We start from the raw sequence: 22,915 nt of genomic DNA on the forward strand, positions 1-22,915 counted from the left end.
CTCTCTCTCTCTCTCTCTCTCTCTCTCTCTCTCTCTCTCTCTCTCTCTCTCTTTCTTTTTTTATAGTGATGATGTGTATGGCCCACTTAATGTGATTAGCAAATCCGGACGGTCCAGATTTTCTGGACATCCAACATACGGGGCCCAATTTGCTGCCTGTTTTTGGGCCAACCTGGAAGTAGGAAATCACAAATGTCGACTGATCCAAAGCTTTGGTGGGCCACCACGTAGACCCACGTTTGATGTATGTGGTGTACCCACACCATCCAGCAAGGGACGGTGGGTCCCACGCAGTAATATAGCTGTTGTATTTGATGTTAGCAAGTTCTGGGGCCTGATCATGAGGTATGTGTTATACCTATACCGTCCGTCCATTTTTCTGGAAGTGGGGCCACCCCACATGTATGGCACATGTGGGGGGTGGGGCCCACCTTGATAATTGTTGTATATCCAGGCCATCCGTCCACCGCTGGGACATGCCTCCTGCCATGATGCATGTGTTGTTTCCACACCGTCCAGCTTGTTGGACGATGGGATTCCACCTGATGCATGTGGTTTGCAACCACACTATCCATTTGCTGGACGTGGGCCGACCACACATGTGCTGCACGTGTGAGGGTGGGGCCCACCTTGAGGTATGTGATGTATTCACACTGTTTAAATAGTGGGGGTGGGGCCCACTATGATATGTGTTTTATCCATCCCGTCCATCCATGGACCCCGCATGATGTATCTGTTTTATTCAAGCCATCCGTCTATGGGTGTAACATCCTGGATTTTCACTATTTTGGATTTCCAAAAATCCTTGAATTTTTTTAATATATAATTAACTTATATTATCACTTACTGACCATTAATACTCAATGTTAGTTTATACACGGGTGACACCAGTAAAGAACTGCACAAATTCAATAAATTAATCATAGAAAGCCGATGAACCCACCCGATCACTAAGTATCGAGTTTAAACTCGTGATTTATTCACATAGGGCCCAAATTTAACCGACCTACAACTGATTAAAAATAGCCCCTGAGCCATAGTACATGTACCATGCTCAACTTAGAGATGAAACAGATATATTTAGGGGGACCCAAGGGGTCCCATGGAGCGAAAATACAAACCCCAAGGGAGACGAAGGCTCCAGAGGAGCGCGGTGGCACCGCCACAACGACGCCGCACCGCCATTGGCCCGACCATGTGGGTCCCTCCCACGTGCGGGGGTCCCCTCTACACGACCCTACACCCCTTTTACCCCTTTCCAACTTATTTTCACTTCCCCAGAACCCTCCCTAAACGCTCCTTCACTCTCAGATCTACTCGAAGCCGAGTCAGATAAGGCTCGGATCTTAACTAATAAACCAAATCAACCTCATTACTCTTTTAGCTTAAAATCGACGGTTTAGAGTAATCATGACCAAATCTCCACTTTCACTAATTATAAATATGCCACACTATGAACATAGTTAATCCAAACCCTAATCATTACCCATGAGAAATCTCGATACCTAATTCATTCTAAAAATGCCCCGATTTTTCGAACAAGCTTTAGACCGCTCGTTAGTGGGCCGCTAGTTCCGAAACTATAGAATAATGTTCATCTCACTGGGCTTGATGCCCATCTCGGGTAGCGAACTAAGAAAAGTGCCTAGAACGGCTCAACTTGGGCTGGAAGCTAAGTGCTTGCAAATCGCGAATCCCATGGGCCGAAATCTGAAACTTCAGTGAATTAGACCTTTCGCTCTTTCATGAAGTTGTGGCTTTCTGACTGTTAGATCACAACCAAACTCGATACATGAGTTAATGATATTTCTTTGCTCATACCCATATAACTGCGGCCCCGATCGACCATCAGTGACCGTTAAACAGACTTCTAATCATATCTGTTGATTGACACATCCAAATGGTGGGCCGAATATATCAATACATAGATGATCATTAGGGCTAACTATCCTACAGTGTATATCAACATGAACACCCCATAGTGGGCCCTAGAGGTTAAAAAAATCCTCCCATAGGCTAAAATAGTAAAAACCCAGCCCTTGGGGCCATTTACACCAAATCTGATACTATATAAGGCTTCATTTGGGCACCCCATCTCTCCATACGAATTTGCATTTTCTAAAGGAGATAAAGAGAAAAGAAAAAGAGAAAGAGGAAGAAGAAGCGTGGGAGTAGGAGTGGGAGGTTATAGTGCTTCCTTTCATCGGTCTCCTCCAACCAAGGCCCTAGCCTCGATCATTTTCCTCCATCGAATCCACCCTATTTGCAATTGGGAGGTAAGAAACAAATCCTACTTCCTAACGTAGGTTTTTCTAAAATGAATTGCATAAATCTCATGTGGTTCTTGGTGTTTATAGGAATTTTTGATTTTTCCCAAATCCTTAACCCTGGGAGCTCAAAATTGGATATTCCTTCTTAAGGTACGGACCATTATTTATATGTTTCCATTTATCAACACTTGAGAGTCTCAATTAACGATTAAATTCTTGTAGATGAATTTGTGCATGCTATATTTTGACATTTTGATTTTTCTATAATATATGTTATTGGTTACATGTGGATGCTTACGTGTTTGATAAAATGTCTTGAATGTATTGTTTCCTGGATGCTCATATGCTTGATTGAATGCCCAACTGAATGTGTTATTTTATTGATGCCCACATGTTTGATAAAATGCCTAAGTAGATGTGTTGTTCCATTAATGCTCACATGTTTGATGAAATGCTTGAGTGATTGTGTAGCAGAACCCATGCTATAATTGTGTGATGTAATGTTTAGTCCATAGCAATACTTAGGATTTCTATGATGTTGGGTCAGTTGGCTAATTGCCCAAATTAAAGGAGTGACCCGAGTTAGGGCGGCCACCCTAGGCTTGTTCGATCGACCCGAGTTGAATACGGATGATCGACGGTAGTTGGACTACACAAGATGCTTGCACCCAATGCCGATTACGTCGTGGTTCTCCCAGGTTAATCAAATTAGCCCACTAGCCGACTGATCATGATGTTCATAATGTATGACACGACTAAATGGAATCTAGGATACCCCGTTTCTAATGGATGTGTCTATTAATAACTATTAGTGCGATACGATCCACTAAGACTCATGAGTCGGATATGGTGGTATGGGACACCGTGTCCGAACTGTCGGCCTACGCTAGGGTGACGAGCCTCCCTATAGTGACCAGTGAGTAATTAAAACTCATGAGCCAGGCATGATGGTATGGGATACCATGTCTGAACTGTTGGCCTATGTTGGGGTAACGAGCCTCCCGATAGTGACCAGTGAGCACTGATGGAGGTCATAGACCACTGCTAGAATTACTCCCGTCAAATTACTCGACCAATGGTTTTGTGCCAGAGTACCGTTCAAACGACCGGGCGTGAAGAGAATTGGGTGACGAGCCATTTTCTTTGTATTGATTTGGTTTAATGTGATAAGCCCACACCTCTGTAACACCCCAGCTATTGTTTATCTGGGTCGTGGTCCAAGCGTGGGTTGTCATCTGGGTCCATGTGTGGGATCAATCGGGCTTCAAAAATAGCGCTCCAGTTGGTCGGGGTAGCATGTTGTGGGCTGTTACAACCTCGGAATTGACTGATCACACTCGGTTTGAGTGACGACCCATACTGGGTTGATCCTCATACGTTTAGGTACCATATTGTATTTTTGAAATTATTGATTTGTGATATAAACGAGTAGTACCTAAATTTGGATCAAGGGACACTAGTAAGGAGCCACTACGTGTGGCAATGAGCCACGTGATCTGGATAAGGACTCGTGATACAACCTCAGTATCCTAACTTCGCTAATATGCTGGATGAATTGAACTTAATAATTATTCAGCTAACATGATCATTCACCGCTTTCCATTAGCTTAGAATGTGGCGAACAGGTGTGGTTGTCGCGTGATGAGGAAGTGTTGTCATTTGTGAAACAGGTGGTCGGCGTCACGTGTGAGGGAGTGTTGTTTAGAAAATGCATGCATCATGTCATATCTTCATATGCACATTTAACAAGAGTATTTAGGAAAGTTTGATTTCTTATTTTATCATTACCTGCGCTGATTGTGTCGATAACATGTGTAACTTATAACTAATAGAACCACTGAGTTAGCTACTCACTCCCACCTGGGATGGTATTTTAAAATACCAACCAGGCATATCATTGATGCAGCTACAAGTGAAACCTTAAACAGGTATGCTTATATTGGGTTGTGCCAACGCCTTCACGTTTTGGAGAATTGGGAGTAAACTGAAAGCTTTACACTTTAATAATTTTGAGTATGTATATTATGGCTCATATAATCCCATTTTGGGCGATCATCACAATTGAAATTGTATCTTTAACTCTTAGCCCTATATTTCTGAATCTATTGTCGTCTTTACCTCACTTTGGATCCGCTAATTCGAATTACGCTACTTTGATTATTTGTGTGTAAAATGAATTTAGATTTGAATAAGGACACATGTGCGTTTTCATTTGGTTAACACCTAGGAACTTAGGATCAGAGTTTATGTACTCGGTGTCGAATTACGAGGCGTTACAATGGACTAGACGTCCAGTTGGCCACCATGATGTGTGCGTTGTATATCCAGGCCATCCAACGGTGGGGCCCTGCCGTGATGTATGTATTATATATCTATGCCGACCACTTGTGAGGCCAATATGATGTTTGTATGGCCCATATGTGCGGCCCAATATGATATTTGTGTTGCCTATATGTGTGGCCTAATATGATGTTTGTATGGCCCATATGTGTGGCCCAATATGATGTTTGTGTGGCCCATATGTGCGGCCCAATATGATATTTATGTGGCCCATATGTGCGGCCTAATATGATATTTGTATAGCCCATATGTGTGGCCCAATATGATATTTGTGTGGCCCATATGTGCGGCCCATTGTAATGTATGAGAGGCCCATATGATGAGGCCCACTATGATATATGTGAGGCCAATGTGGTGAGGCCACAATGATGTATGAGATAAAATGAGAAAAGTCCATTTTATTCCCAACCATTTGAGGGCTATGGGCTGTTCCATTAGGCCTTTGTGTGAGGCTATTTATGATGTATATGTGGCCCATGAGTGAGGCCCAATGTGATGCATATGTGGCCCATGAGTGAGGCCCATTGTGATGTATATTAGGCCCTTTGTGTGAGGCCCATTATGTTGTGTATGAGGTCCTTGTATGAGGCCATGGGCCTGCTATATGTGGGCCACTTCTTGGGAGCAACGTTGGTTAAATGTCTACATTGAAGGGCAATGATGGTTAAATATCCACATTGTGACCTTTCCTTAGGCCTTTGATAAGCCCATTCTCGTCCTTCTCTAAGTGTGTTGACTCTAATCATTGGGCCCCATTGATAGTTGCATGCTCCATCTATTTGCATTGGGCTAACCTAAGATGTGGGGCCCCCTTTAATTGCTAGTAGGATTGTTTTATTTTAGAGTCCGTCTAGGACTTATTTGGGCCCCCTAGGGCATCTAGTGGGCTATATGATGATATAGTGAAGGAAGCCCGTTCCGTATCCTTAGGATTATAGGTAGGCCACCTAGGCCCAACCTTAATATGGGGAGAGTTCATCATCACCGTAGATGGAGGGATCCGTGGTATCAGATTTGGTATATCTACAGTTGAGGACTGACCCTCATGTTATGGATATGTTATCCATCCATGGACCCCACCTTATTTATAGGCCGATTATCGATACCGATTATGAGTATGTGATAGTATGGCTTCATGGACTATACGCATCATCTATATGCTTGTTACGAGGAATGACTGATCATAGCATTATGCCATTGGGCAGGTTGTTTATGGGACTCCCTGATAGGCGAAGTTATCCCACATGAGTGCACTATATGCGCAGGATTGATGCATGACTGGATTGTGTGACTCATGCATCTTGCATTGTGTGTTGTGATTACTGTATGCCCTAACGACATCAGGGCCATAGCCTCCATAGGCGTATCGTGGATGTCACGATTGGACACCGAAAATATTCTCTTTACATAAGACATGATAGATGTCCCCGGGTGAAAGTCCTTAAACCTGACGGTACCGGAACACGCTCTAACGGCTAGACCGAGTGGATACATGAGCGCACGAGGGCCGTATACCATTAGGTTATATCTCCCACTGTATCGTGGTTGGTTGGAAGGGGATATGGCCTTATCCGCCCGAGGGTAGGGGGTAATGCTAGGCTGAGTCTGACTAGCTTGTAAATGGGTATGCTATCGATGGGCAGGGCCGATATTAGTAGGCAGATAGTGCGGTCTCTTCCATTTGCATGGTTGCGGTCTAGTGAGTGGCGATCTGGTGTAGAGTGTACTAGACCCCGGTGATTATCCAGAGAGAACTGTGCTGATATATGATGCTCCAGAGATGAGCTGGATGGATATGTGGATTGGCATGCTTGAGCTGCATTTTGCATATAATATTGGCTATGTAAGCCTTGCATCTCATGGCCTTGGTGTGGCCAATTGCATTCAGGCCTTGCATCGCATAGCCTTGGTACGACTGATAGCATTTATGGACTTACTAGCATGTTTCCGCATTACTCTGATACCGTATACTTGCATTGATACCTTGCGCATACACTTTCACCACCCTCTAAGCTTTCTATAAGCTAATGCACGATTGATGCATGTAGGTAACGCTGGGCCGTAGCTGAGCAGGAGCAGGAGCATGTTGCAAAACTTCTGGAGTTTTTGTTATTATCATTGTATTCCTTTTTCACTTTGTACTTAAGTTTTTTATCATAGTGGATTTTGTGATGGTGTTCTGGTTATTATTCGTGGGTTATGCTTGTGGTTATGCTTGTTATGAAATAAATTTATATTAAAAATCCTCCTTGTATGACCTCAGGATCGGAACCTGGTATATGGGTGCCAGGAGCTGAGAATGGGGTACTATGGAAGTTATTGGCGTCAGATTCCACGATCGAGAATTTTATGAGCCCGATTTCTGAGTTTAGGGCGTGACACTTGCTTTGCGGAATCAAATGACTTGGGCATATGAGTAAAATAGATAAGTAGAAGTAAAAGCAGTTAAAATGCATGAAGTGGTATATGATATGTTGGGACATGCTAAAAGATGAGCTACAGATGTCCTCGAAGGGGGGGAGGGGTGGGGGTGGGGGTGAATAGGACAATGCCAATTCCTAATAAAAACTTTTGGAAATAATATTCTCAATTGCATGATGTATTGAAACCTTGATTCTAATTAATTCGTAGAACAACCTTCACCTGTTATTTTAGGCAGGACAAGCTTATCTCACGATGTCTTTGAAATCAATCTTTCAAAATAGTAAAAGGTAGAAAATGAAATAAATCAATCACCACAAATGCACAAGGAGTTATAATGGTTCTATATTTAACACACACCTACTCCACTCCCAAAATTACTACCCTCATAATTTTGGCTTTACACTATATCAAAGTTTACCTCAGCACCTCTTTTTAATTGTAAATGGCATGCATGTAAGCCACCAATATAGTGGATGGTGTGGATTGAAAGTGAAAGGTTTATAGTGTCGGAACCTTCCACCATGGCCATGATATTTCTTTCTTTCCCTTTATTTTGTTGCTGGAAAATTGTGGCCCATTGATGTGGTCTGCAACATCTCAGTTCCATTAGAAAATGGGACATCCAGGCCCACCTTGCTGGACGTCCAGGCCCACCATGACATACGTGGATTGGGTGGTCTCCAAACATGGATTTTCTTGGAGTTTTTGATATGCTGATGGATCTGAAATCTTGATGACCCATTTAGATGGACCACACTTGATGGATTAGGGTACAAAACTCTTTGGATAACTTCTATGGACCGAAATATGGACAGCATATGTTGCTCTCCAGATTTCAGGCCCATCTATAGTATGATTTGGAGTAATTATTTCGGACTATTTGTATGTTTTTTTCTCCCAAATTTCTTTAGGAGTTTTCTAGAGTGTGGACCCCACTTTGATGTGGATTGGGACCCATATCATTTCTCCCATGTTTGAGGTCTATGGGATGGGCCAAAGTAGGCGGACTGTCCAGAAATTTCTGGACAGTCTAGCAACATTGCATGTTAGAAATACTCATTTTTCCATCTTGATTTGGGAGTAAGTGGACCACTCCAGTGGACCCCACTTACTATCCATATGTGGGACCATCAAGACCACCAATTTTCTAGTAATTTGGGCAAGTATAGGCCCACCCTATATGGTGCCAAACATGGGACAGCAATATTTTCTGCACCAGCAGATTTTCTGGATATTCATTGCTGACCATAATTTGTATGAATTAAATAAAATACCTATACTAGCTCAAAAATTATACAATTTTGCAGAGAGGTGTCCCACCCATGCTAGGACCTACCTGTAAAATTTTAGGGCCAATTGACCCCATTTGGGCATCCAAAAGGGTGGGCCAACATATTGGGCTGCCAGAAATTTCTGTTGTGCAGTCCAGTAGCATAGTTCCATAAAAATAAATTTTAAAAATATTTTTTCAGAAGGTGGGCTATATTTCTAAGTCCCACCTTGTTGTAAGCTTGATGAGAGACCTTGGACCCAAATTCAGGAATTTTAGAGTCCCATAACCCACCCATTTAGATGACCCAAATTCAGGACAGTGGACAACTATATTTCTAGCAACATTCCACCTTGGACAGGTTGAAATTCCAAAATTTATTAAAATATTTTTAGGTGTCTAAAAATTATAAAAATTTACAGAGAGGTGGGTTACCTATGGTGGGACTCACATACAAATTTTTGGGGCCAATGAACCTCTGTGCACACCGTGGAAAGGGTCGGACCAGCCCACCACGTTGGGACGCCTAGGATGATCAGAATTTTTGGGTAAACTGTATACCGTAAATAAATTAAAATACTTAGGAATATCCAAAAATCATGAAATTTTGTGGAGGTGTGACCCACCTATGGAAGTATCACCCAGTAAAATTTTAGAGCCATCGAACCCCTGTACTACTAGTGGTGCGTCCTGGAGTGGCCCATCAGGCAGGGACACCCAGGCTGGGGTGTCTAGCCTTGGCTAGCCGTCCAGCCTACCTTGTGGGCCACCTAGATGTGTTGTATATCCCACCATATTGTGAGGATTTTATAGGCATAATTCATGCCTTTACACCCTTAATTTTGGGTTTAATTAATGCATCATTGAGGCCCACCTTGGTTGGGCTATATGGGTACTTATATGTAACCAGATTTTGGACTCCTTGTAAGCCCAAATGGGCTGGAACCCTTTAGATAGGCCCAGTGGATTCTTGGGCTGTATTCTCCATGGTATTCTGTTGGGCTAGTGGGCTAGAATGTATGAATGGTTGGGATCCTGGTTGCCCACCAAAATAACTAAATTCTTGGACTAGGTTGTAAGGCCCAACTTGCTTATCTTGAATACAATTCTCACCCATGTGTTGGAGTAATGGGATGCCCACTATGCCCACCACAATGTATGGACTTAGTGGCCCCTATGTTTGGGCCCTAACCTTCCTTATGGACCCATATTATTGCATGTGGATTTGGCTATATATTGCCCCTATTGGACCTATGAATTTTGTGTAGCCTTGGGCCACCATATCGAGGTCCAACATGTAATGTATCTATATGTATATAGCTGCCCATCTCTTTCTTATGGTGATGCTCGGGTCATGAGCCTTGATCCTTGACAAATTATTATTAGACTGCATTCAAGGGACAATGGTGGTTAAATGCCCACCTTGATATGCCCCTCGAGGCCCTTGTTTGGCCTATTCTTGCTTCTATGGGTGGTTAAAGGTCCACCATAGACCATTACTAGGCTCATTCTTATTATTTAGGCCCATGCCATTATTTATCTAGTCTTGTGGGCTACCCCAGGCTATTGGGCTCCCACTTGAGGTTGCATTCCTTTTGGGAAACGGTCTAAGTACCTAAACCCTACTGGTTAGGAGGGGTGAACATCTTCATCACATTGGTATTTCTTGTTCATCTTCATGACCCACTCTCATATGCATCATATGCATGCTTGGCTGAGATGTGATTGGTCATAGTTATGCCATTAGGCAGGATATTGTGAGGGATGGAGTTTTCCCCTCTTAAGTACGTTGGATGTTTAGGTATGATGCATGGCTGTTTGTGTGATTCATGCATCTGACATTGCCTAGTATGATTGACATTTTTCCTCGCTTCATCAAGGCCTTGCCTCCACAGGGATATTCATGGATGGCTGGACGTGTGGACACTGGAAATAATGTTTAAGCATACCGGGTGCATAAGATGCCCATGAGTGAAATTTCTAAAACTGCCATGGTACCAAGGATGAACTCCAACGCCGTGACCGGGTGGAAACATGAGCGCACGAGGGCCTTAAACCTGTAGGCCACGACTCCCACTGTCGTGTCGTCGGTTGGATAAGGATGTGGCCTTATCCGCCTGTGAGGGAGGGGATTATTAGGCTGAATCTGACCAGCTCGTGAAATGGGTCTACTACCGTCAGGCCTTGCTGGTGATTAGTTGTCTACAGGCAGGTAGTGAGGTCTCTTATGCTCGTTTGACTATGTGGGTCTGTAGAGCGGTAGTCATTTAGCAGCGTAATGGACCCCGGTGATTTCCTTATGACTGGAAATGTATTTGATATGTGGATTGGATATGAGCACTGGCATTACTTTGCATCGTATTCGCATTTAGCTGTATAAGTCCCTTCATGCATTGCCTTGGTATGGCGCCCAGTACTCATTGTATGGTATTCATGATAAGCCTTGGTAAGGCTAGTGATATTCTCATTAAGCATGTTTCTCTCCTTGTACCTCTTACTATTCTTCTGTGCACCATTGTCACACACTTACACCACCATCTAAGCTTCTATAAGCTTATACACAATTGATGCGTGGGGGAGACTCTAGGCAAGCGTTGTAGCAGCAGAGCGCGGAGTAGAGTTGAGCTTGAAGACTCCAGTGTTGCTGACTTCTCTCTCTTTTCCTATTTCCTTATGTATGACCTTTTGAACCTGATGTAAACTTGTAGAAGTTCAAATTCTTAGTAAACTTTGTGATGCGTGCCCTTTGTTATTCTCAGATGTACTTGCTGTAAATCTTGGGTATGCTCAAATTGGAATGATTATATTGCTATGGAAAACCTCCTTGTAGGATCCTAGGATCGGAACTTATCTCAGAAGTTGAGAATGAGGTGCTACGGAGGCTGTTGTGGTCAGAACCGACCATCAGGTTCTTTGTGATTCCAGTTGTTGAGTCTAGGGCGTGACATAACACATAGTTTCTTAGGCAATTTGGATTACAAAATATAGTTATAGAAATTAATGGTCATCATTATGTTTTAAATTAGTAAATTAATTTCTTTTAAAAAAGTTAATTTATAATTATATCCACAATAATGAGAAATACCTTTCACCATTAACCATTAGCCTTTCAACATTTTAATGAAAATCAATCAAGTAAAAAAAGAAATGTATATGGTTGAATCCTGGGACGATACACAAGGGCCCCCTTGGTCATTCCTTCATTACACAAGCCAAAATTGAATTTTGAGATCTATATATTTGAATTATTTCTATTCTGACCTACCCGATTGTCAAGCATGGCCTACAACCGATCTTTGTCAATTAAAACCGTCCGTGGAAAGAAAGAGATTCATTAAATTTCCATTTACTATTGAGTTCAGACTAACGACCGAGCCTATGCACAGACGTCAAAATGGTGGCTACAACCGCTTTGATTGGGAGGCAAGACAGGCTGACCAACTCTAATATGTGGGTCCACGCTCCCACTACATAAGCCGGCCAATCAAATGATATGGTGGCACCTTTTTCATACACACATGTGAGATTTGAAATTCCTCCACATATTCTTCTACGGTGGAGATTCGTTTTGCCTTTCGTCCAACTGTATACATACAAGATCCACCCAACAAATCCACATTGTACTTGTCAAAATTCTCATTAGAACTAATTTTCAATTAGGAGCTAAGCCCACACGCATGCAGAGACCATTTCATCTACCCATCAGGACCATTGAACAAGTGCATCCCATTGTTTTAATGCTCTGGAACAACAATCAGGCCTTTCATCTCCACAAGTTACCCACAATTTATTAAAAAAAAAAAGACAGACGGATGAAAATAGAATTAGGCAAGTTTTCTAAGCCACTTGCCAATTTCTAACATTATGGTTCAACTGAAAAGCTGAGCAGCTGATTTCTGGATCACCAAATCTATTTGGTGGGACCCACATGATGGACAGATTGGATATCATGGAACATTTGCTCGCCCGTACATGAAGTAGCTCGTACACGCATGTGGGTTTCGGATAAGTTGGGAAGTCACGTTCATTGATCCAAACCGTTTAAAAGATGGGCCTCACAGTCAATGGTGCAAACTCAACAATAGAAGTCTCACTCTGGAATACGTTTTAGCACTTTGATTATTTAACAGTTTTTGTTGTGGACCATTAATTTGGAAGTCTTAAGATTTTCCAATGGCAATGATTTTGAGGCAGCCACCTTCGTGAGATAGATCAACGGTTGGATCACTGAATAGGATCCAGATCCAATGGCTATAGCGTTGCCGATTTTTATGGCTACACGTGGTATGTATTATAACAAACCCGTACATAAAATATCAAGATAACTACAAAAATTAATTCATAAAACCACCTAACGCTATAAAATAGATGCACGTCTACTTCGCACCTGAAAGTTAGCTTGTTTATCATGGTTGGAGGACATCATACAGAATATGGAAGTGGGCCCCACATGCATCGTTTGGTAGAGAAACAAATCCATACTGGACTCAGATTCTTTAGTAACCCCTCCAGGGCCAAGGTCTCAGGACTGGTCGGTGCTGTAGGCCCCACAGTGATGTATGTGTTTCATCCATGCCTTCCATCTGTTTTTAAAGATCATTTTAGGTTATTAATCCAAAAAATGAAGATAAATTCAAATCACAGGTGGGCCACACCACAGGAAATTGTGGTGATTGAATGCCTAACATTAAAAACTTCCTAGGCCCCACTGTAACGTTTATTTGCCATCCATCCTGTTGATAAGGTCACACGGACCTGGATCAATGGAAGAAAACAAATATCATCGTGACCCAAAACTTTTGTGGCCCCCAATTAGTTTTTAATGGTGGAAGTTTGATGACCACTGTTTCCTGTAGGGTGGTAAATTTGAGATTTGGATCTATATTATTTTTTGGTTAATGCCCTAAAATGAGCTGGAAAAATGTATGGACCGCATGTATAAAACATATACATCATTTTGGGCCCCACAGAACCGACCAGTAATAACCTCGGTTGTGTACGGGTCACTACCGAATCCGAATCCTCTTTGGGACGCGGATTGCATCCTATCCCCGCCCGTTTCTAGCCCCGGACGGGCAGTTCTGTGGGCGGGCCCACATTTAAGTATCCGTATATCCAAGCCGTCCAAACCTTTTCTAAGATCATTTTAAGCAAAATCACAAATTTTATAGAGATACAACCCTCAGATGGACCACACCAAATAATAAGCTTGGTGGCATTAAATGCAAGAGTCATATATGGTGTGGTACATTTGAGCCTTGGATATGCTTTATTTCTTTTAGTCATTCCTTAAAATGACCTTAGAAAAGGGATGGACAGCTTGGATGTACAGATACATCACGGTGGGCCCGCCCACAGAACTGCCCGTTCGGGGCTAGAGACGGATGAGGGTAGGACGCAATCCGCGACCCTTTGTAGGACATCTAAAAACACTGCCGTGGACCCATTGTCTCCAACCTACTACCTAACGGTCCTAACCTGACCTCTGGCAAGTTGGTCTACGGATCCAGGCTGTCCATCTAGTGGGTCATGTCCATTCTGGTGTACGGTTGAAAATCACACCGAACAGATTATCCCACCACTCAGTTCACGCTTGAAATCTAAGCTTTCAATCAGGTGTGATGCAGTGTTCAGATTTTCTGGCATAATTTCAGGACATCTCATACCTCAGTGGGCATCAGCGAATCAAATGAACGGCGAGAAAACCGCCAGTTTAATTGCTATGTTGTGGGCCCCTGAAGAGTTAAATCGCCTGGGTATTTTACACAGAAGGCCTAAGCATTGCATGGGAAACCATGCAATCATGGATTGCTTATGATTCCAAAGAATCACTTTTTTAGGCAAACGTAGACATCCCATTCATGGCATAGAAATAGAATGGCCATAGAAAATAAGACCAACCCAAGGACGGATTTGATCTTTTGATTAGTAAATCTTTGGATGGTAGCCTTAAAAATGTATTATGGACTTAATGGACAGTTCAGATCAATTGATTTGACTGAAAACTGAACTAATGCAAATAGGAGCACTATAACATATAGTGCTCTGAGAGCCCTGGAGCATTTCTCATACCATCACGCATTAATTCGTACATGACTCGTGGAGTTATGGATCCATACCGTCCATATCATTGTTCCTGTCCTTGATGAATTATGGTTAAAATTAAATGCGAATCAACTAACTTTCCAAGCAACCAACTGAGTTCAAAATCGACGGTAAATACAAAAGTACGGTGGTTGTCGACATTCAAAGGGTAACGATCGTTGTCTTTTTCTTGTGGTTTTCCATCTAGAGCTTTTTATGGATAGAACCGACTTGATGAATGGTCTGGATTCACTGGATACCCTCCAAATGTTGGGTATTAGGCAATGAACGGCGTGCGTCGGATGAGAGTTGGTCACAGTGCTTAAAAGTTTAAAAGAGATAAACTAAACTAATGAGTTACGATATTGAAAGTACCTTCCATGACTACTTTGTTACGTGATCTGGAGAACATTCAGCTGCCTTACTTTGACTGACAGGGAATTTAAGGTGGTGATCAGTGGGCCCCAGGTATTGAATCTTTAATGGAGGGTGGGTTCAAGGACCCTTTCAAGTTCAACACAACGGGCCATCAATGATTCAAGACTCGGTGACTCGATCTGACTCATCCGGTCCTGAGTTGAGTGAGAACACAGCCGAGTTGATTGGCACACCTTTTATGATGAAGGTTAGCAATTGCTGACTCTTATTCCATACCAGAATTAAAGGTTTGGATTCAGGGACCATTCACTATTTGACCCAACAAATGACGGTCTTGATCTAGTCCACGTATAACACGTGGACAGTAATTACATGGAGATACGGTACTTCCTATGCATCCAGAGGCACTGGATCGGTCCCTAGGTATAAATTCGAGTGGCTTGGACTGGCCTCTTCTTTTATGCCAAAACCTATAAGTGGGCGTTTTAATAGACACAGGCCCATGTATGGACTGATTTTCAGCAACAAGGAAATGATTCATGGGTCGGCCTCGTGGGCCTCTACAGTCTGCTGAATGAGTCCGTTCCTGAATTTTCTTCGGCGGCGCGTCTTTGGTTGAAGACTATATATGGAGCCATGAAATGGTGCGGCCTCGGACCTGAGTTAGCAAAAACCCTCTTCACTAAATGGAATCCACCATAGTCCACTGTAATCTGGGATCATAATGGTGTGGGCCACCCATTATCGCACATGCCAAGCCCAAACCTAGATTTGATACAGGCCTGACCCAGACCTGAGCTGACTAGGACTATTCTCAAGCTCGCAGAAGGGCCAGCCTCTGAATGACACTAGTTTAGCCGAAGCCCCGCCCATGGTTAAAGACCTATTCGTAAGCAGCGGTGGAAATGGGCCTGGTCTGGGATATTAGGGCCAAGTCCCGAGCATGGGCCGATTGGAGAACGTATAAGCCTAAGCCTGGATGGGCCGTAGCCCAATGTGAGCCCAGAAAAAACTGGTCATGTCAGCCCAGTAACCTGATAACGGACTGGACAAATTGATCAAATCCAATTCCAATATAATTGTTCTTAATTTGTTCATTGATCAAGTGGGCCACACAAGCACGAAGAAATATACATTTAGAAAAATGGGCCCACATGTTACACGAATGGTTTGAATCCTGCATATGGTTGCCTAATAGCCATGTATGAGGTGTGACATATGAAGCATGCCTTCCTAACTCTGTGTATTAAAAAAAAAGAGGGAGAGAAAAATTCAATTGAATGGTTGTATCTTAAGTTAGGGCAATGGGCCAGGTAGCAGACTCCACTACACCTTCGTCTGAGCTTAAGCCTTGCGTGCATGGCCTGATCAATTTTTAGATTGGGCTTGGGCTAAAGTCATCAGGGGCCAGTCCAACCTGACTTTATATGTACCTATGTTATATCCTATTCATCTTGAATGTAGACCGTGGATTTCATTCTTCTAGAATTTATGCATGTGTGGCCTACTTGATCATATAGATTATAAATATTATAAATTTCAAGTAGGAATAGGGATTTTATCAATTTTTTGATGGGCTGGACCCAGCCCAACCAGTTTTATATTGGGCTTGGGCCTATCGTGCTAGGCCCATGTTTGGCTTGGTCAAGCCTTTTATGATACAACCTTTTCTTTCTTGCCATAATGCCATGGGTATGGAATATCTATGATTGTCACCTAAAATAAAATTTTGGTCCAATCTACTCACTGAGTGGGCTACACCATTACATCAAACCTATTGAATGCGCAGTTTGTTTTTAATTATGTGGGTGTGCTATAATCGATTTAGCGGCTCGATCCAAATCGAGCAACTCTGACCCTAAACTCCAAAATAAGCAGATACCTCAATATGAACATATATACGAGAAGGTCGGTCACTTACTTAGCCACTTGCAGAAGTTTATAATGATCGGGCGATAATCAGAGAGAGGGGTTCTTCCTTCGAAGATGAGTTACTTTGTGCCTTACACAAGAAAGAACTTTTAGAATACCGGTACAAATCAAATAAAAGGGAAAACTCACAATCAATCACTGATAGTGACTGCAAGAATGCATCTTTTGATATTAGATAGAGAAACAAATCCATATATGAGGGTAGACTTTGATTACAATTGAGAATTATAGCTAAGAATTATCGTCAATCATAGGATAAGCTAAGATAAAATATCGATAAATAAGTTTGTTTGTTTTATTGGATTAGATTATTGTGTAGGTATCTTTTCTCCATCACATTCCTCTACTATTTATAAAGTTCTATTATAGCTTATTCATTCATATACTTCTTTCATTATTGCAACAATCACAGTAGTCGAAAAGTCTCTCTCTAGATCATTTTCTTGTTACGTTTCTCCTTTGTAAATTTTTCTCTTCCAAACGCTTCTCATCGGTCCAAGTTTTATTTTGGTTATGTTGCCATTCATATTCTTATGGGCATGTTTGGCCCGCGGCATTAGGAGGGATTGGGAGGGATATGATTGTAAAACCCCTCTTATCCTCATTACTTGCCTGTTTGGGCGGCGATGGATAAGAGCTATCTTGTGTCGAGTGATGGTTTCAGATGAGATGCGGAGGGATTCCGAAATCCCTCCTTGGATTCGTCGCCCTCTCTCCGATCCCTCATTGAGCCCATCCCTCTGCCCTCCGCAGTCCATTGTACGGATTGCGGGATGGGATGGATGGTGTCACGTTGGGGGGAGAGATGGCGGGGCTTGATTTCTTTGGCGCGAAATCGGATATTATTTAGGGCTGCATGTTGGTCGCGGAGCTAATTGGATGAAGGGGTGTTGCCATCACGAGCTAACGGATTTTTTGCGTTGAGGTAGGTCTTCTTCCTCACGTCTAGGCATGAAATACCATGATGAACATGTGTTTATGATCATTTTTTCAAAAACTCTGGGTGTTTTCTGTTTTCTGAGAGGGGCAAATAGAGATTTTTTAGCCTGATCATCTACCCTTGTTTTCAACGGTGAAACAGACCCTCTAAGATCATTATCTCAGGGTTGGCTGCCATGGATTCGGGATTTCCTCTTCATGCCCAAATAGCCACAGGTTGTAGGTGATCAAGATTCCAGGATAATAATCTTCTATGTGGCCCATCAGATTGTGAGGAGTTGTTGTAACGACAGTAACTTACTATCTTTGTGATTTGCATGGCAAAGCTATTTGAATATGGACCTTAAAGTTGTAGTGTGATCTTATTTTGTGGAGCAGGTACTGCCATTCCACCATCTTCTGTAGTTGAATGTAAGACATTGATTGATTTTATCAAATCCCTGTTGATTTGTTTCTAGAGGTGTCTTATAAAATGGTTGGTATTACAACTATAGTTTCATATTCAACTGAATATAATGAGGTTACTTTCAGATTTCCTTATGTAAGTTAAGAAAATAATGTTGTGACCCATAAACTTTCATTTTCTAAAACTGGGGTGTTTAAATTTCAGTGTCTGTTTTAGAAATAGATTCCTAAAATAGGCATTTTCAAATAATATTGGATAGGCGAGTTTGAATATATATTCAGAACCAATGAGATGAAACATGCATTCTCAATCAAAAGATTATATGTTTGGTTTGAGTTGTATATGTTCAGTTTCAGATTCATTTTCAGATAAAAATTGATTGAGCATGTATTTTCCTTACGGATACAATTACAGCTTGAATCTGGGTTCAGTTTCATTTGGATTCAGTTTCAAATTCAGACAAAATCTGAGGGCTAGCATGTTCAGTAAAAATCTGGGTCTTTGCAACATGCTGTTTGGCTTATTTGCATACTAGTTTATAGGTAACTTCTTCTTCCTATAGATTAGAAATTGTATTTGCTGTTTGTTACTCCTAGCAAATATATTTTCCTTGGTTTACTGTCAAAATTATTCTCCCTGTTTCATGGCTATTGTTCTATAGCTTTTGTATGTTTGTTCTATATTCTTGGGCATCCACGTATGCTTGTTCTGATGCATTTCTCCATGCAAGTGAATCTAGGGGTGCAACTCAGCCAGGTTGGGATCAAGTTGATGGGTCTGGTTGAGGGTCAACATGAGCCCTACCCGACCTCAAGAGGACCCAACCTGAGGTTCCCAACCAAAAGTTTGAGAAGTAGCATGTTCAATAAGAATGAATGTACATTTTAAAGAAAAGTTCAGTTTCTGTTGGATTTCCAAAAACAATGTCATTAGAAGGCTTAGATTTTCAGTAAATTTGGTGAACCTATGCCTAGCTCTTTTGATTTATGTTCATATTCAGTTCCAGTAATTAAAAAAATGGATGCATGGCTCATGCATCTTAAATACATGTACAGCTTGAATCCAGGGTCAGTTACAGTTTATTTTTCAAAAACAATGTGATGCAAGACTTGGATACAACTTTAAATTGGTGAATCTGTGTTATCTAATGACGTATGTTCTGCATTCAGTTTCACTTGCTAACAGATTTTGATGGAATCTGCATTTTAAATACGTGTACAGTTTGAATGTAGTATAAGTATCAGTTGAGTAGGGACAAACAATGAGATGGAAACTGTGGGATTTTCCTTTAATCTGGTGAATCTATGTTCTCTAATGATGTATCTTCAGATTTAGATTCACTTTCTGACAGATTTTGATGGAGCATGCATTCTAGATACATGTACAGTTTCATATAGGTTCTGTGTTAGTTGAGTAGGGACAGATAATGTGATGGAAACTGTTGGATTTTCCATTAAGCTAATGAATCTATGATCTCTAATTTTATATGTTCTGATTCAGTTTCACTTTCTAACATATTTATTTTTGTGCATGCATTTTGAATACATGTACGGTTTGAATGTTCAGTTTCAGATTTAGTTTTAGTCTCAGAATGTGATGGGCGACTTAGAATATCAGTAAACTTGCCGAAAGATGGAAACTGAATAGATGTATGTTAATTTTCAGTTTCTTTCAGATTCGGATGTAGCATGCATTTTGAAAATGGTATGAATCTATGTTATGTTTAGATCTATGTTTATTTTTAGTTTTACTTTCTTTCAAAATCGGCTATTGCATACATTTTGAATACATTTTCAGATTCAGTTTTACTTTCTGACATATTTCAATTCTGTGCATGCATTTAATCTGTACATACCGAATAAGTTTTAGATTTCGTCTTAGAATGTGATGGAGGTCTTGGATTTTCTATAAATCTAGACTTAAATGATGTTCTGTTTAAATTTATGTTCATTTTCAATTTATGTGAAAATAATAATAATAATAAACTCTGATGTAGCATGCAGATTGAATACATGTACGGTTTCAATATATGTTCAGCTTCATTATTAGATTCAGTCAGATAATGTTATGGACGTCTTGGATAATCTGGTAAATTTGGTCTTAAATGATGTTCTGTTTGGATCTATGTTTATTTTCAGTTTCAGTTTCTTTCAGTCTCATAATGTGGTGGATGTCTTGGATTTTCAGTAAATCTAGCCCACACATGTACGGTATGAATTTATGTTCGTAATATAGATTTAAGATATATTGATATAGTGTAAATAGCAGAACCTTCCCAATATATGTATATCTTGGACGTCTTAGAATATTATTATAGTGTAAACCAGTAATTTAGGATATATATTTAAAAGACATTCGTACCTACAAGTGTAAGTTATCACTTGGCGATGGAAAATGAAGAGGAGGAAGAGATAGAGAAGTCTATTATTGTTCAAGCGATGACATCTTGTGTAGCAGCTGTTGGGGAATACTGTCGCGTATACATGTTTAAACAACCGGTTCGTCATGAGGATGATGAGCAAACGAGGTTCATCAACTCTACCATTCGGGCTAGTGACAGGGATTGTGTCATGCAACTCATGATGAATCGAGAGATATTCTTTGAACTATGTACCAAGCTACGCGAGAAGACACAACTACGTGATACTCATAGTGTGAGTCTTGAAGAACAACTAGTTATATTCCTACACACGCTGGGGCACGATGTTCGAAATCAGATAATAGGTCACAGATTCATTCGATCGGGTGAAACTGTGAGTCGTCACTTTCACCGTGTACTAGATGCATTTGTATTAATGTACCCCGAGTTTATTAAACAGGCCAGACCAGAAACGCTCTCTGAGATCCAAACAAATTTAATTAGGCTGCTTATTTTTAGGTATTATTTCCATTGACGACGGAGTTATATATATTATTTTTCACTTCCATTCATTCACACATTTTGCCTGAACAAAATTTAATTAAATACATTTAGGATTGCATCGGTACAATTAATAGTACACACATTCTTGCTCATATACAAGCAGTCAACCATGCGAGCTTCCGCAATCGGAAAGAGGTCATGTCTCAAAACATACCGGTGGCATGTTCATTTGATATGAATTTTATATATGTATTGGCCGGTTGGGAGGGTTTTTCTTCGAATGCGAGGGTACTACACAACGCATTGACCCAATTAGATGATCCCTTACTTGTCTCATATGGCACTAGTTATCTATTTAAAAATTGGTCATCTAATTCATACTTATGAAATCTTCTATTGTCCACTTAATAGAACATTCATTCAAATGTGTAAGAAAATATTATGTTGTTGAAGCTAGATACGCTCATTCACCCGGTTTTATAGCTCCATACCGGATCGTTCGATATCACTTACAGGAGTATCAAACTGGGACAACGCCTGTTAATATGAAGGAGCTGTTTAATTATCGATATGCATAATTGCGCAATGTAATCGAGCATTATTTTGGTGTTATGAAAGACATATTTCCCATTTTAAAAAGCACCATGCAATATAAATTCCACACATAAGTTAAAATTGTAATAACCTGCTTTGTGTTACATAATTTCATTCGAACCGGACATAAGTCTCATCAGGATCGAGAAGATGCTGGTATATCTTTTGTTGATGGAGAGAATAACCAAACACCGCATGAGATATCGACAAATAACGAGAGGCAATGGTTGCTACGAGTTACTCAGCGAGAGAAGAATACGTAGATTCGAGTGCCCGATGATATTGCAACCCGAATGTGGGCAGATGCACATCAGAATAGTAGGAGTAGATAGTCAAATTTTTATTTTTAATTTCATGCAATTTTCCTTACGAAGTTGATAATATTTAGTTTCTCGTAATATTAAGTACCTGACAATGAAATTATGTTCTCTCAACAATGTCAGGGTTAATTCCCAATAAGTATTGAGTTGTGAATTTATGAATATTCCTGCTTTCGTCATGTAAATTCTGACAAAATCACTTGACATTTACAAAACATCAACTATACTTGACATGTGTTGCATTCATAGGTGGAATGGCAGACTTTTGGTCCAATAATACATCGACACCAACGCAATCATCGGTTAAAACACCAGCGGTGCCCACTTGATGTTCTCCACACGAGAAGATGGTGAAATCCCTTACCGAGCATCTGCCCCGAGCCCCAAAAATCAAATAAAGTAGAGCTATGGATCAAATTCTATTCGACACCTTGCTCGAACAGGTTGCACTGGGACGTAAAGTTGATAATGGTATCAAGTGGGAGGCCTACCAAACAGCTGCTAAATAAGTGACGAAGCATACAGACTTAGTCGTCAACTGGCAGAACGTGCAGAACTGGCTGATGTATTACAAGAGAGAATATAATGTTGTGAAGGACATGCTGGCGGTCAATGAGTTTGGATGGGACAATGAGCGGATAGTGGTTACAGCTCCTGATGAAGTCTGGGAGGAATACCTTAGTGTAAGATTTCCAAAAGTAGAGTTTAATGAAAAATACCACCCATTATTCATAGCTTAATAACACTTAAATAAATATCTACTATTTGTTAACTTACAATTGTCTTCTATGGCTGCAGTCTCACCCGCGTGCTAAAAGACTCCGTTAGAAACGTATCGATAGAATGGATGACCTTACAATTATTGTCGGATCTGACCAGGCTATAAGAAGTTATGTGCAAAGAAGTAGGAGTATGGCTGCATCATCATCTCGGATTCAACGAGATCTCAATAGGGTATGGAGAGACCTCGAAGATGATTTTGACGATACCATTGACCTCTTAAAGGATCACATAACAGACTCCATAGGGACCATTCCATTTTCATCGAACACTCCTTTGATGGAAAATCGCGTCTCCCGTGGCACTCCTACTCGC

At 41.1% G+C, this 22,915-nt stretch overlaps 1 protein-coding gene across 1 annotated transcript; it reads left to right on the forward strand.

Annotated features, from left to right (window-relative positions):
- The first annotated feature begins 20,430 nt into the window (after positions 1-20,430).
- Positions 20,431-22,648, forward strand: LOC131249589 (uncharacterized). Its single transcript, XM_058250388.1, has 3 exons — positions 20,431-20,697; positions 22,366-22,503; positions 22,619-22,648. The coding sequence occupies exons 1-3, from the start codon at positions 20,431-20,433 to the stop codon at positions 22,646-22,648; spliced, it is 435 nt and encodes a 144-aa protein (XP_058106371.1).
- Positions 22,649-22,915: the final 267 nt, after the last annotated feature.

The sequence above is a fragment of the Magnolia sinica genome, chromosome 6, assembly GCF_029962835.1.
Source record: "Magnolia sinica isolate HGM2019 chromosome 6, MsV1, whole genome shotgun sequence".
Classification (NCBI taxonomy): domain Eukaryota; kingdom Viridiplantae; phylum Streptophyta; class Magnoliopsida; order Magnoliales; family Magnoliaceae; genus Magnolia; species Magnolia sinica.

Excerpts from the sequence above, each read along its gene's own strand:
- LOC131249589 (XM_058250388.1), top strand. The coding sequence starts at position 20,431 with ATGGAAAATGAAGAGGAGGAAGAGATAGAGAAGTCTATTATTGTTCAA. Across the intron at positions 20,698-22,365 it reads AACTACGTGATACTCATAGT|AACGTGCAGAACTGGCTGAT; the intron begins GTGAGTCTTGAA and ends GTCAACTGGCAG. Across the intron at positions 22,504-22,618 it reads TCTGGGAGGAATACCTTAGT|TCTCACCCGCGTGCTAAAAG; the intron begins GTAAGATTTCCA and ends CTATGGCTGCAG.